General features: G+C 46.2%; 1 protein-coding gene across 5 annotated transcripts in view; it reads left to right on the top strand.

The window, feature by feature from the left end:
• RBFOX1 (RNA binding fox-1 homolog 1) overlaps window positions 1–14,759 on the top strand; it is a 331,573-nt gene that overhangs the window by 268,638 nt on the left and 48,176 nt on the right. For all 5 annotated transcript variants that reach the window (XM_040635353.1, XM_040635351.1, XM_040635355.1 and 2 more), the window contains one exon: window positions 7,596–7,728. In XM_040635353.1, the coding sequence (XP_040491287.1) occupies window positions 7,596–7,728 (133 nt within the window). The remainder of the gene's footprint in view (window positions 1–7,595; window positions 7,729–14,759) is intronic.

The following is a 14,759-nucleotide window of genomic DNA, read 5'->3' as shown; positions in this document are numbered from 1 at the left end:
GCTGAACGACTGTTGAATTCTGAGCTCGTCTGACAACATACTCAATAAACATTGCAGTAATTACCAGAGGCCAGGTAAACCTGTAGGTGCTAGAGACACAGTATTGACCAAAATAAAGTCTGTAGGACGTCCCCACGGAGAGCTATATAATGAGCGTGCAATCCAGTGAGATGGTAAGGGCCACTTGAGTCAAGGGAAGGAAAAAGGCTAGTGACAGGAGTGGCCGAGAGACGTCGAGAAGATGGGGAGAAACTCTTGGGGGAGGAAGTGACAATGAAGCCAGCATTTGAGTGAACCAATCAACTCAACATTTAGGGACAAGACAAAGGAAAGAGAACGTGCAGAGAAGCCACACAGAAGGAGCAGCCAGAGGAGGCTGAAGGAGAAGGCAGCATTGCAGCCTCATACAGTAAAGATTTAGGTCAATACATTCAGCTCGGACAGTCTGGCCAGTAGGGCAATGTCACCATCTTTTTTTTTTTTTTTCCCCTTCACGTAATGTGCTTTTCTCTCCAAGTTCAAGTTCTTGCCAATTCCTTCGACACATCCTAATCAGACCTAGAACAGCCAAGAAACTTCTGGCTAATTTGGATTTGACTAAAACTTTTGTACCACGATGCTATGTAGAGAGATTCAATTATGGTGCGCAATGTTTTGTGAGTAACTACCACCCATAAAAAGTTAATTAATCAGGGCTGTGTCAATTTCCTCGTGCCATGTCAATTTGCTGCCAGGTAATTAATCACTAATCACCCACCAAGCAGCAGGCTGGGGGGACAATCCATGAGCCATTTATTGTCTTTTCCCAAATAAATGGCACACGCAGCCAGGAAGAAACACATCTTGCCTTTCATAATATTTTTATCGACACTTTTGCAAGTTGTAATAGACTGTAGCAACAAGCAGCTGCAGTTCAATGGGATATGAATATTAAGGAAACAAATGAGCGGAGATTTATAGGACATTGCATTTCTGTTATGTCAGTTTTGAGATTAAACCCAGCAAATGAACAGTGAAAAATTACTCTTCCATGTGGGGAATGGTGATTAGACTTGTACATTAATTAGAAATTTTTGTTTTCCTATTCAATGCATCTCAAATGAGGATGTCCTATAAGGAACTGTTTGTCCAAAATGTAGATTTATTCACTTCTAAACAGCAGTATTTAATATCAACGTGTATTTTGAAATGAAACAAGAGTCAGTCCCAAATGTGTGTTTCAGGGATAGATATATGAGAATATGAGAATCAGAGATTCCAACAAATTAAGTGGCTATTTTGGTCTTTTTGTAAATGACTAAATGGGTGGAACACCCCCTTTCTCTCCCAAAACCTTGAAATTGCTGAATTTTAACAAAATTGAAAGCCTTTCCATTTTTGTTTTGACCTAGAACTAAATGTGCTCCATCGTATTAAATTTCCCATTTCATGTCATTCAAAGATAGTGACCCAGTTGCGTATAAATTGTTATAAACCAATTTGATGTACTTTCGTTTGAGATTCATTTTGAAAAAATAAGCAAACATATTTGTCATTTGGAAAAAATCTTTTTTTTTTTCCTTTTACTATTCATTGTGATGTTTATCACACCATGCTCTACCTCTGAAGTTGAACTATAGCTGGTTGTTTATTTTGCCTCGGCATGTTACCTATTATGCCACTTCTTAATTTACGGTCCAGCACATGAAATACGAGTTCCCCCAAGGGGAATCCTGCAGAACCATGAACCTGCTGTTGAAAGCACGTCTGCACCCCCAGAATTGTGTAAGTGAATATTTCCTACCGTAAATTACCCACGGAACAATCCAACCCCAAATTAGCATGGACGCCTCCGGTCTTAGGCCATTCCAAGGGTGGGCAAAGTCGGCATTGTTGCCAAAGGCAGAGACGAGAGGGACAAAGAGAAGCCCTCTCCTCCGTCCTGATGGAACACCTTTTCCAGGGCATCTGGCAACCTCATGCAAATTCAAACCAGCGCACAAATGCAAAGAATAATTGCCCATTACAGCGGCTGTATATTTTTATGGCTTTGATGCAGAATCTGCCCCCCTGTTGGCTTTTGCATCTGCTACTCTTCCATCTCTCCCAAAGCTCTAAAACTTTAATATGCACTTTATAACCCTCAAGTATTTTCCACTGGTTTTGTGTTTCTTCTTTTGGGATTTCCGGGCTGGTGAGATGATCTCATTTGTGTTTATTTCGAAGGTAAGCACCATATTCGTAAAAGAGACAGAGGGGGAGCGCACGTTTGTCACTGTAAATACACTGAGTGAAGAGCTCAGAGAAGGTGGGAGGTGGGGGCTTTGTCTTTGATGGGAGACAGGCAGTAAGCAGTTGACACTTTGGTAAATGGCCCATTTGGCTGGTTGATACACCCACACATCTTCCGTTTAAAAATGTTGATCCGCCTTGATACTTGAGCACATCACAGCGTGCCTCTTGTTACATCCCTAAAGTTTCCATTTCATTGAGTTCCATGCTATACAACTCCTCATGCCCAAGAACTGAGTGAGTTATTCCACCACCACTCCCCCAAAATGCACTGCGGGTATAAATCTCGCTGAAGGTTGGGAGTGGGTAGGCAGGGAATGTTGATGTGTCAACAGGATGCGCAATTGGTATTTGCTCCAAAGCTCTTGCCCTGTTTTCTTTGAGAGAAACTCATTTTTACCTTATGAGCTAAATCCAATTTTCGTTGCAGTGATACCAGATTTTTCACTCTGATTCATGCTGCATAAGGTTTAAGAGGGAACCTTTCCAGTATAATGAACCGTTGTTGTTGTTGTTGTTTTCCTTCTTCCCTTGTCTTCGTCATGCCAACAACTAAGGATTTATATTGCGTCCGCAGAGCAACCTGAATACTTTCCATTGTTCCCCAATGATGGTCTCTTTACATGTTTATTAACTGTAAGTTCAGCTAGGAAAAAAAAAAAAAATCCAGCTCCATAATTTGGTGTCTTTTCTTTCTAACACTGTTCTTTCATTAACAAAGAGGCTTTTACAAACATGGGATAGGGTGACAGGTTTATGACTTTTATTAACATTGATTTACTCCGTTCCAGAAACGGAGAGGACATTGTGAGTTTCCATTTGGCATTTTTGCGTTAGATTTATTTAACATTTATTGCCCACTTACTGGGTCCAAACTCCTGAATTGGGGCATTGATAGACAGTGTGATAACTTTGACTCAACCAAAGATAGGTGTCGTGTCCCAAAGTAAGCACATAATTGAGTGGTCTTTTTTCTCTGTGGTTTAAGGATAAAGCCATTTCGGTTTTGTTTCATCTGTATCTGAATCCTCTGTCTAGGTAATTGCTTCACATATGCATTTAACCGTGTCCCAGCACCAACAAACCAATGCATATGGTGGCCAAGTAAACAAACAAATGAGTTCCTTCTGTCCTAAGTTGAGTCTAAAGGAAGCTTAACGAAGTTGTGGGGTGCTGTGTTTTGTCTTTTTGTTTGTACCCTTGCAATTGACCATTCATCTTAGTGGCAAGAGAAGGGAGCCACTTGGAATCCTAAACCCACGGCAGGGGGTGGACCTCCTCTAGGGGAGAGGAGGAGAAACACAGAAGGCTCAGCCACATATCAGAGGAGTTAGGGATTAGAAGTGCTCTTATGTTCCATTGTTCCTTATGGCACATATTTACTGCACCCAGAGACTGAGATTTGCTCGGTTGCCAGAGAGCATTGTCTGAGGCTCTGTGAAGGAAGGAATCTGACCTCTGAGGCCCTTTCATAGATATCAGTGTCTGGGGGGCACGTCTGACTCCCGCTTTTCCCCAGAGCTAGAACCTGATCTCCAAATCCTGACACAGCACAGCAATGAACGTGAATTTCAATGAATTAAGGTTTTGCAATAATTCCAGCTACAATACCTTTATCCAAGTCCTCTCTCCTTTTATCAGAATCACACATATGCCAAGTGTGGCTGTCATTCCTGGGCCAGTGCAGCACCTGTGAGCATGGCTGTAGAACCTACTTCTCTAGGGATCGTGACTGAGAGCCAGTTGTGTCGTTGGCCTCCTGGGTATGTGCGAACCCCGGGCAGGACACTTCGTACAGAGGGCAGCGTTATGGAAGGTGCAAGGTGGAGAGGCAGTGCCTCTACGGTCCCAAAGGAGGGAGACTAACACTGGTTCACCTCCAAAGGGTATCCGGGCACCTGCTCTGAGCCAGGCACTCTTCTAAATGAACAGATGGAGATCTCTGCCGTCGTGGAGTTTACATTCTAGCGACATTGGGAGTCCTTCTCTTTCATTTCTGTCACCCTAGCTACTTGATTGCTAGTTCACCTGGAGAGCTTTGTGACAGCTTCCTTCCAAAGGAGATTAAAACATAAATAAAAGTAGGAAGCAAGGGAGGAAGGACGGAAAGAGAAAGGGAGGGAGAAAAGGAGGGGGGAAAAGAGGACCAGAATAAGAAGGAAGGAAAGTAAGAGGAAAGAGGAAGGAAATGTTCATTAATCATAATGACAAACTAGAGGCTTCATAAGGACAGCCCTTGGCAGCCCAAGACTGGTAACAAAAAAGAGATAGCTGAGCAAATCCTCTATCTGGGAGACACCCAGTCTTCCCCCATGATGGCTCTGGTCCAAAGCATGAACCGCAGAACCTCCTTATTTTGCCTAAGGGCACCTGACCTCCCGGAAAAGTGATTTTCAAACCAGGAGTGATGTGTTGTCCTTCCTGTGTCCCTTTAACAAAATAAGAATCCCTCTAATGTGCCAAGCTTGGAGGAGCCCCCAAAAGTCTCACATGGAGACCTGTCCTCCCTCATCCTGCATCGGGAGGGACATCTCCCCCCTGTAGCCAAGGGTACATTTGGAGTCCTGGCTCCATACTTCCAGCAGCTTGTGCCGCCCCCGCTCTGCTGCCGAGCTTCTGTTTCGTGTTGTATCTCAACATCTAAATCCTCCAAGAATTATTGTAAAACCTGCTTGTCGCTGAGAGGGATCTGTTCTCACTCACTGTGCGCGGGAGCTGGCGATAATGAATGGGTCAGCATAATTACCGTGTCTCCTCACCCAGGCAGCCAGCTGCTCTGCCAGATTGTGAATTTTTCATGTTCTTTATTTCAAAATCCAGGGCGTTCCTATGAAAACTTAGTATTTGAACTGTGGCAAGGTAGAGTTGGAGTCCCAGCCACACTCGCTCATTTTCTCGCCAGTCCTGAACAAACAGCTCCTATCTCATTACTTCTGGGCTCTTACGGTGTTAGGACTTAGTGGCTTTCCCCATTAAGAGCGACACCTCTCTACAATTTCAAGCACATTCGTTGAAACACAAGCCAGGGGATGTGGGTGAGTAGGGGCTGGCAAGCTGAGAGTTAAGTATGGCTGCACGATTTGACTTTAACCACAATATGAGAAAAAGGTTAACAATAACATATATGGTGTTTTCGGCATAAATAGATAAAATCATTCTGACTCTGTTGTACAATCACAGCATTTTGCCCTCCATCCTGAGACAAAGATCTGGTGGAATCCATGAGAACGTGCAGAGAATTACAGATGATAGTCAGTCACTCTTCACTTTGGGTTCAAGGGTTCTATTCCAGCCCATGCAATTCTGTGAGGGGATTGGGGATTGCAGCTGTGGGAGACCCCCACCCATTTCATCTCCCCACCCCCTGCCACTTCCCTCCACCCCCAGGAAGCTAGGATATAGTGTACCCAAAGACGCTGTGGTAATGACAGATGGGATGGAGGGCTTCTGCTCCTGAATGTGGTGGTAAGAAGGGGAGAAGCCCCCCACCCCTTGGCAGTTTGGATATGAACTGGAGGCAACTTCAACACCGCATGAGACACAGCATCCTCGGAGCAGTTAGGTGTTCCCCCAAATGGAGCTCCTGGAGAGAGGTGTGCGTCTCCTGATTACCTACGTTTGAGAGACTCCCTTGGGGTAGGACGTTCTGAGCATGGAGGCCACTGTCCCTCCCAGCCTTGTCTGTCCTTACAAACACTGTGTGAGCTCCCAGGAGAAGAGCAGGGTGCGGGGTGCATGCAGGGGAGGAAACTCTTGCCACCCTGCTTCTTTCTACCTGTTTTTCCCTCTGGAAAGCTCTTGTGTGTTAGGGGAGAGGGTCAAGAAAAGAACCTGGGACAAGTAGGGGAGGTTGACTGGAGAGTCTGTCCATCCTTCGAACTGCCTACAACTTACAACTTCATTTTCTTGTTTATGTGTTTAAGCCACCCCTACGTTCATTCAGGTGTCCAATATTTAAAATCCTGCTGTGGGTAAGGTCAGGGGGCTTCTGTTGGGGAGGCAGGAGCAGAAGCCAAGACAGATGGGCAGAACTTCCGGTTGATAGGGGAGAGAAAAGGTAACATGTTGACGGGACCCCCTCTTTTCGAAACCAACACCTATGAGAGGTTGGGTGTTCTGGGCCTTTAATAGGGATCTCCTGCCGCAGTGGATTCCCCAGTGTGATTTCCCAGAGAAGTGCCTCCTCCCCGGGATGCGGTTTGGGCGCCCTGCCTGCGGTTTAGTGGGGATGGCACGCTCGGGGCTGGCATAGTGAGAGCGCTGTGAGATTCAGATATGGAGAAGCAGCAGCAGTGGTTTCCTAAAGGCTTCCTGGGCCCCAGTGTGTCAGGATTTGCAGTCACCCTAGGAGGAAGGACATCCCAGGCAGAGGCAAGAGAATGAATTATCAGGGGTCTCTGGCCCCAGGCTTAATTTCCCTCTGGACTCTTCAGCAAGCCCTCCCACTCAGAGAATTTTCCTCCGAGGAGGAAAGCTCAGCCCATACCCTCTTCTTAAGAGTTGAGTTCCCAGACTTCTCTGTAATTATGGTTGTGTGTGCCTTAAAAGCTGTTAAATGGTTTGGGGGCTGATGGGACATTGGTAACCATTGGCACATAAGGGCTTTGCACACTTGCGATGTATGCACATGTCCGTAGGAACTCTGTATTGCAATAAAAAATTTTAACAAGCAATATATGTAAAGGAAAATGTGGGACATAAATAAAAATGGGATAGGGAAAGTGATCAGTAGACAACATACAGTTCAGCCCCAGAGATAACTAGGAACACACTGAAACGTGTGCATACGTATACACAGTGTATGCACATACACACGTACATCGAAATATGCATATGTACAGTTCACGTACACGTGTGCACACACAACACACCAGTGGCGTGCACATTCACTACACATGCACAGACATGTGCGGATACATCATACACGTATATCGTGTGCTCAGACATATAAATATCTTACAATATACATATGTGTGTATATAGATACATAGATGTTGGCGACATAAGACACATACTTCTTGCAGTCTATCTTTGTAGAATTTTAACTTTGTGCGGTGAGCTTGTCTCCTGTTATCACGAATTCTTTGTGAATGTTTGTCATTTACCATATTCTCTTGGACACAGGGACCACGCCTTAACTAGCCCACTCTGGAATCGGACCTTGACCTCCTCCCTGCTGCCTGCCTTTGGAACCCCGCCTCCCAGACAAGGGGCAGGTGTCCAGCCTCGGCGGCAGGGAGAAGGGCCCGGGGTGGGCGGGTTGCCCTGAACCACAGGTGTGCTTCTGAAAGCCTCTGCTCTGCTCTCTCCTTTCCCGCCCGCAGTGCCCGGCTTCCCGTATCCAGCAGCCACCGCCGCGGCCGCCTACCGAGGGGCGCACCTGCGAGGCCGCGGCCGCACCGTGTACAACACCTTCCGGGCCGCGGCGCCCCCGCCTCCGATCCCGGCATATGGCGGGTAAGTGGGGCGGCCTTCCCCGCCCCCCCCGGCGGACCTCCCGCACCAGCCCCCCCCCACCCCCGTTTGTGAGCGCATGCCGGTCTTGACTGCCCCACCAGAACCGCCCCAGCATGCAGCCCGGCGCGCGCCTGCCGTGGAGCACCTTGCAAAGAGTAGTGAAAAATGAGTGTAATTTGTCCTGTCATGGTTGGTGCCTTTAAGCATTCTACATGTCACATGTTGTTATGTAAATTCTCTCTGAGACTGAATGCTGGAGAACAGAGAAATGGCTACAGCCAAAGATGTATTTCTGATGATTGCAAACATCTGGTTATTAAGGAGGTTGGATCACATTTGCCCCTTGAATCCGTCCATGGAGGGACATGAAGTCCCCAAACATAAAAGTTCACTTGGGTGGTCTTGTTCCCCTCCCCAAAGACACCTTGCTCGTCAAGGTTTATGAACCCTTGCCCGAAAAGAGAAAATTAGGTGTGGAGTCAAATGTGAACATTCTCGAAAGTTCAAAGAAATTGGAAGTAAGACCCGTTTCCGTTGGATTTTCCAAAATGGGCATTTGGCTTCCTTTCCCCTCTGCAAGGAAACAGGGGGTAGCGTGTTTCCCGTTGGCGGTTTGGTATCTGTGCGCATGGACTCCTGCATTGCCAGGTGAAGATCAAGGAATGGCAGGGAATGCAAAGAAACAGGGGTCTCGGTGTGGTGGACTGCAACCCCGCAGTGCTCCCCTTTCTGTCCTCCTGTTAAGGGCTCCTCCTGGAACATTCCAGAACCTCTGGAATCAGGGAGAAAGGGGTGTCTCTGCCAGTCCTCGGGATGTTTGAACTGTCTGGAGACATTCTGGTTTGTCACAGGAGCTGGGAGGTGGAGGCCAGGGATGTTGCCGGATTGCCACAGTGCACAGGGTGGCCCCCTAGCGTGGAGAGATCAGGCCCCAAATGTCAGTAGCGCTACTCAGAAAAACTCAGCGATGCCTGAGACGGTTCGGCATGAGGGTTTCTTGGCCTACGACTGGCTTTCTGGTCTGTAGAAAGAATATGGCTGTATTCCAGGCTGTGTGAAAAGGGTTAATGCATTTTTTGATACCTCTGTTGCTTATAAATCATTCAGGAAACCTGAATTATGCTAGGTCATCTCTCTATTATACTGATGACAAAAGGAACCACTCTTTTTTCATTATTTATTCGTATCTCACCCATTGCAGAGGAGAGCATATGAAGTGTTTCAAACACAAATGCAATGAGACAAAGTTAAGAATATAAATAAATGAAACTAAATGGAATCACCAGGAAGAGAAAACAAAGGCAGAGAGATCATTCGGCGTCCATTGTTTCCTGTGTTGTCCTTAGCCTTGGGTCATTTCTGAGTTTCTTAGTGGACAAAACAATAGCGAAAATTTCTTTGTCATGGAAAGATGGTGGATACTTACAAACCAAGTATGACTTTGCCCTAAATTCTCCTCACCCTCCAAAAACATGCATCCGCACCTCCTAAGCCTTTACCTGACCACGTGATATAAGGAAGCATCCACAGTGTTAATCATTATTTCCAGCCCCACAGTGTTGAGCCTGTTTTATAGACCCAGAAATGCAGAAATAAGGACGTGTTATTCCCAAGGTCACACAGTAAGTTGTTATGAAGGGAAGAAAGCCCACCAAGTTACCCTGTAGGCTCATGTAATTACTAAAGCAAGATTCATAAGCCATAAATACAAAATTACATGTTTATACCACATTAGTTTGTCTGAAAATTATTATCTTAGTAGACGGTAATTGTAGCTTTTCGGTATATGTACCCTCAGTATCTCACTACTATACTGAACAGGAAAAAAAATAAAATTATATGGCTTATCCTCATATGAACAATTCATAAAAATCTCAAAATAACACACCTGCCATAAAATTGAAATTCGCTAAGTTACAATGAACTCGCTCTTTGCCGGGAATAACCACGCATAACTAATTAATGCCACGTTCACCAGGGAGAGACACAGGCACCTCCAAATGGTGAAGCAACGTGTTTGTGACTGCTTCAGATGTGACTTAAGTATTCCAGAAACGTTCCTAATCATTTTCGTTATAATGGTACACTGTGCCTCTTTGCTGGTAATGTTCCTAGTGGAATCCTGAAACCACCGTTAGTAGTAAGATGAAATTCTCAACCCAGGAGGAGGAGGAGCAGAAGGGCTGGGGGTGGGGGGGAGTGTCCATGTCCGCAAGTTCTGTAAGAGCAAAGTGCTGGCTGAAAGTAGGAAATTCAGCGAGGGTCTTCGGCTGTATTACATACTGCCTGGAGTGCGCCCGCGCCGAACGAGAAAGTGTGAACCCAGCATCTTAAATGAAGGCTTCCCTTTTCCTCTGCTTGTTCTGTTGGCTGAGGCTGCAGGAGACTGCAGGGGGCGGGGGGCAACTCATTTTGGAAAGAATAGCAGAGGACAGCATAGAGCAGACATGGGCTGGTGTGCTGAGAGCCCTGAGCTTGAGTGGAAGCAAACAGCAGAGATTGGAAACCTCCTTCTGTTTCCAGAAAGTGATGTTATCGGCATTCAGGTGGTGCAGGTGATAGTGTGGATTTCCTGTAGCCGTTTGTCTCCAAAGTCCTTCAGGGGGAGATTTGTAGAGTCGACTAATGTCTTTACTCCTGTGCAGTTCAGCCTAGCATCCCTTTTCTCGCTTCCAAACCCTGTCTTGCACCTTCGGAGGAGTTCCTTCCAGTTAGGGGCAGGGGGCACCATATACACTAATAATCTCAATAAATGCGATAAGTGATAAGGGTGTTGTGTGAGCACCAAGGAAGGCCCCTTAGCTCGGCTTGGGTTTTTAGAGAAGGCTTCCAGAAAAAGAAGAAATGTAAGATGCACTGAAGTCCAACCACTTCCTAAATTGCCACGCTGAGATCCCATTCTCCCTCACACCCGGTGATCCCCATCTTTTCTAAGATGTCACCCAGCGAGCTGCATTTATTACAATTTTCTATGTGTCACCAGTTGAAGATACAGCTAACTGCCAACCTAACCCTCTGCTCTTCATGAAGTATGCAGTATATACTTGGTTACTGAAATTCCAGCCAAAAATGTGTCATTTATCCTATGTCCATGTACGGCTTCCATACTGTTTTCCCAAGATATTGGAAAAAAAAAAAAATCTGGGGCGCCTGGGTGGCTCAGTCGGCTAAGAGTCTGACTCTTGGTTTTGGCCCAGGTCATGATCTCACAGCTGTGGGATCAAGCCCCACATCAGGCTCTGTCCTCAGTGTGGAGTCTGCTTCAGATTCCCTCTCCCTCTCCCTCATAGACACCCTCTCTCTCTCAAATAAATAAATTTTTTAAAAAAATCTTTAAAAATAAACCCCACAGAACTTCCATGGCTACTTCTGTGGAGCCTTGGGTGACCCTCGGAGGTATCCAACATCAAGATAGCCATACAGGCAGATTCACCAAGCGTGCCTTCCCATTCATCCATTTCCTCTGATTGATTTGGTTTCTCCTCCACATCCTGGTATTCTCTGAAGTCGCTCCCAGCAAGTAAAGAGCACAGGTTCCGAGAGGCCCTATTCTCTTCTTTCTCACATAGCTCAAAGAACCTTCTTGGGACATTAACACATGATGTTAACCCCGCCCTGGGGGGAGGGGTTCTGGTTGGACCATGGAGGGACCCGAGGAATGGGTGGAAAACCTAGACTGAGCCACCCAATTGATTGTCAACATTAACTAAACGAGGATGGGTGATGAGTTAGAAACCTGTCTGACCCCTTTCCTGGGAGGCTCCTGCAGTTCATAGACCCCCATTCCCTGCAAGCCACAGAGCTGGCTTTGGTCGGAGGCACTTCGATAGTTTCTGGAATATGTAGATCATAAATAAAATACTATCTGGTGAATGGATTCTGAGAGCGCTGAATCACCAGGTCTTCCCTATTTCTCTGTGCATTTGATCCTGGAGTCAGTTTTGATAGAGAAGCCTCAGTGTCCAGTCTGTCCTCCTATGACTCACATGAGGGAGAAATTGCCCACTGGGCCATGGCCATCCAAAGGAGCTTACAGATTGATGACCCATGGATGGAGGCGGCCCCCCCAGACTCAGTACAACATCTGATACTGGAAGACAGCAACTGAACCCCAACACCCTCCCGAAGGAACCCCGTGACACTGGCCTCGCCAAATCCTTGCTCTTAATTAATTAGCTACTTAACTAGTAAGCGGCTACTACCACGTGCCTGCTCTGTACCATGCGTGTTGTCTGGGGACACAGCAGAGTGCTCTAATGGAGCATCAAGGAATATTTTTAAAATTGTTATTATTCTAAGCTAACCATCCAGCATCTGCTATAGGGTTTTGGTCTTGGTTCTCTGGGTATCTTTGAACAAGGTGTTCTATACTTGCCCGGGAAATTACATATGACCCATCAATGGACAATTTCTCAGAGTTACCTTGAGAAGTGGTCTGAGGACACTCTGTACTAGTTTGTGTATCGGAGAGATGTGGGAGGATCTCAGGGAAAAAACTTCAAGCTCGCCCGTGTAGGAGTGAGAGCCACACACAGATCCTTGGGAACGCTTTCAGAGTAGGTCCTAGGAAAGCGTCTGACACCAGCCTCTAGGGCTATGTGTATGTGTCTTTCTGGCTATACATCACCCACACTTCCTGGCTTTAATTTCTAAGCATCTTATCCTCAGACTGCATTGTCTGTTGTTTAGGACCCTTCTTATTTAATATGAACACTAGGAACTGAAGTCATCACCTGTTACCAGAATATTTTCCAGAATTCTCTCTAGCTTTTTATTTGTGTGTTTGGTTCTGGTGTGAATTCTTCTTTAAACTTCCAGCCAGTTTTAAAGTGTAACCTCTGTTACATTTTTTTTAAAAACTCCTGATTTGAATGCATCTATAGACAAACACCATAAATCAGTGGTTCTTAAATTTGGGGGGGGGAGGGGTGAGTTGTGTCACAGATGCCTTTAGAAATAATTAAAAATGTGGTTTCCCTAGGAAAATGTTGGTATACACATACATATATCCATACACAATAATATACAAATGCCAGGGAGTTTATGGACCCGTATCTATTCAAAAACAGCTAGATTTCAACGCATTAAAATTTTAATTTATTTTCCACTTGGAAGGGGCAGCAAGGTAGAGCAGTTTTAAATAACCTCTCCTTCAGGGATGCATTTGTGGTGGGCATATAGTCTATTACACAAACAGATTGTATAGTTTGGGCATCCTATACTCTCTTTCTTTTTCTTTTTTTTTTTTTTTAAGGAAACTGATTTGCTATAGTGCAATCATTCCCTGCTTGCGTTCAACCAGATATTTAACTACTGTTATTACCTTTCTAAGGAAATGAGTTGTGCATCTGCATTATGTTCTTGCAAAAGCATATTGCAGGCCCAGAGTGATTGGCAAGCAATGCGATTACCTTTGCACGGCTAGACAGACCGCCTTTGCATTAAAATTGGACTGCACCTGTTCAGTGCATGACGGCAACTCCCTCTCTTGTACAGGGTGCAGTGAATTTATCTATAGATCCATACTTGCCACCGACTCCTGCCCTCCTTTCCTTAAACATCTGGTATTTTAAGTGTACCTCTTTCTTGGGGCTTTAAAAAGTCTTTAGACACATTCCCAGAAACCAGCGTGAGAGTCTGTTAAGAGCCTTCCCATGACCAGCTTCTGTTTAGAATAGGGCCTAGGAGACTGCCCCAGTCTCCTAGGTCAGTGCCGTCACAAATGTAAGGAAAAAGAACATGTGGAGGGCGGTGTCCCTTAGATCGATGAGCCTATTGGTCCCCGGGCCAGCAGCATCAGTGTCCCCTGGTCCTTGTTAGAAATTGGAATTTTAGAACCCCCCCCCCCATCCAGACCTATTGAGTCAGAAACTCTGGGCTGGGCGTGGGACCCAGCCGTCTGTTTTAACAAGCCCTCAGATGACCTTGCCTAGTGCTAAAGTTTGGCCACTGTCGGCCACAGCAGTTCAAAGAGGGCGGAGAAGCCAAGACTCTCTGGACTAGAATCGCAGCTCAGCCACTTTAGTTTCTTTATATCTGTAGGGTGATGCCGGTATTCTCCAACTCACGGAGGTATTCGGGTGAAATGGGCTAATGAGCGCATGATGCTTAGACCAGGGCCTGACACAGAGTCATCATTCTAGAAATGGGAGGACCAGTAGTGTTTGGGCTTGGGCTATCACCAGCTGTTTAGGAGGAAAAACAGCATTCTGGTGCAAGTTGCAGCCCATCAGTTGGCTTCGTTTCCGAACACCAAAGAGGCCAGCAGTATCGGTTCCTTGTCTTTAGAGCTATCCTGAAAATAGATCACTTGCTCTCTCCATCATCCCCCCGTTCCCCCACAACGTGCAGGGGCGGCACTCGGTGAAAACGGGCACTCCCTGCGGGGTGTGGTTTATCATCATGGTGGGAATTCTTAGTTTCCTTTCTCAGTGAAGCCCCTGCAGTCTGCTGGGCCTCTGAACCCTGCAGACCCCCTTAAGGAGCCCGGGACCCTTTGGACACTAGGGCTTGCGTAGTCTGTTCCCTTTGCCTGGACTGCTCTTCCTCCCTCTCTACCTGGCTAAGGCTTTGAGATTTCCGAGGCACTTGCTCAGGTAACCCTTACTTACCTCTGCTGCCAGCCCTCTTCTTCCGCTGCCCTTTCCAAGCACCTGTTCCTCCTGGACCCCAATCCGAGCTGCAATTTTATACTTATGTAGGTGTATGCACATGGCTTTGTGATGACGTGGCCCCTCCCTGAAAAGCTCCTTGAGGGCAGGTTTAGTGATGGACACACACTGCCTTGTCAGTGCCTTAGTGTAGTTGGTGGAGAATAGTAAGCATCTCAGGAGCAGAGAAATAGTGCTCATCATTCAGTTTGTTGGAGCTTGTCAAAATGAGGATGCTGGATCGCATTTTCTCTTTGGTTCTCTGCCTCATAAATGTGGGATGTCAGAGTCCCAAAGGAATTTTCCACGGCCCATGGTGGAAGGCCGAGCAGGGCACGGAGTTTCTCCTGGTGAACAAAAGGCCAATGTCAGGGCCTGTTC

The sequence above is a fragment of the Ursus maritimus genome, unplaced genomic scaffold (genome assembly GCF_017311325.1).
Source record: "Ursus maritimus isolate PB19 unplaced genomic scaffold, ASM1731132v1 scaffold_2, whole genome shotgun sequence".
NCBI lineage: Eukaryota > Metazoa > Chordata > Mammalia > Carnivora > Ursidae > Ursus > Ursus maritimus.
The sequence above is the reverse complement of the archived record's forward strand: the minus strand, read 5'-3'. Positions and strand labels throughout refer to the sequence as shown.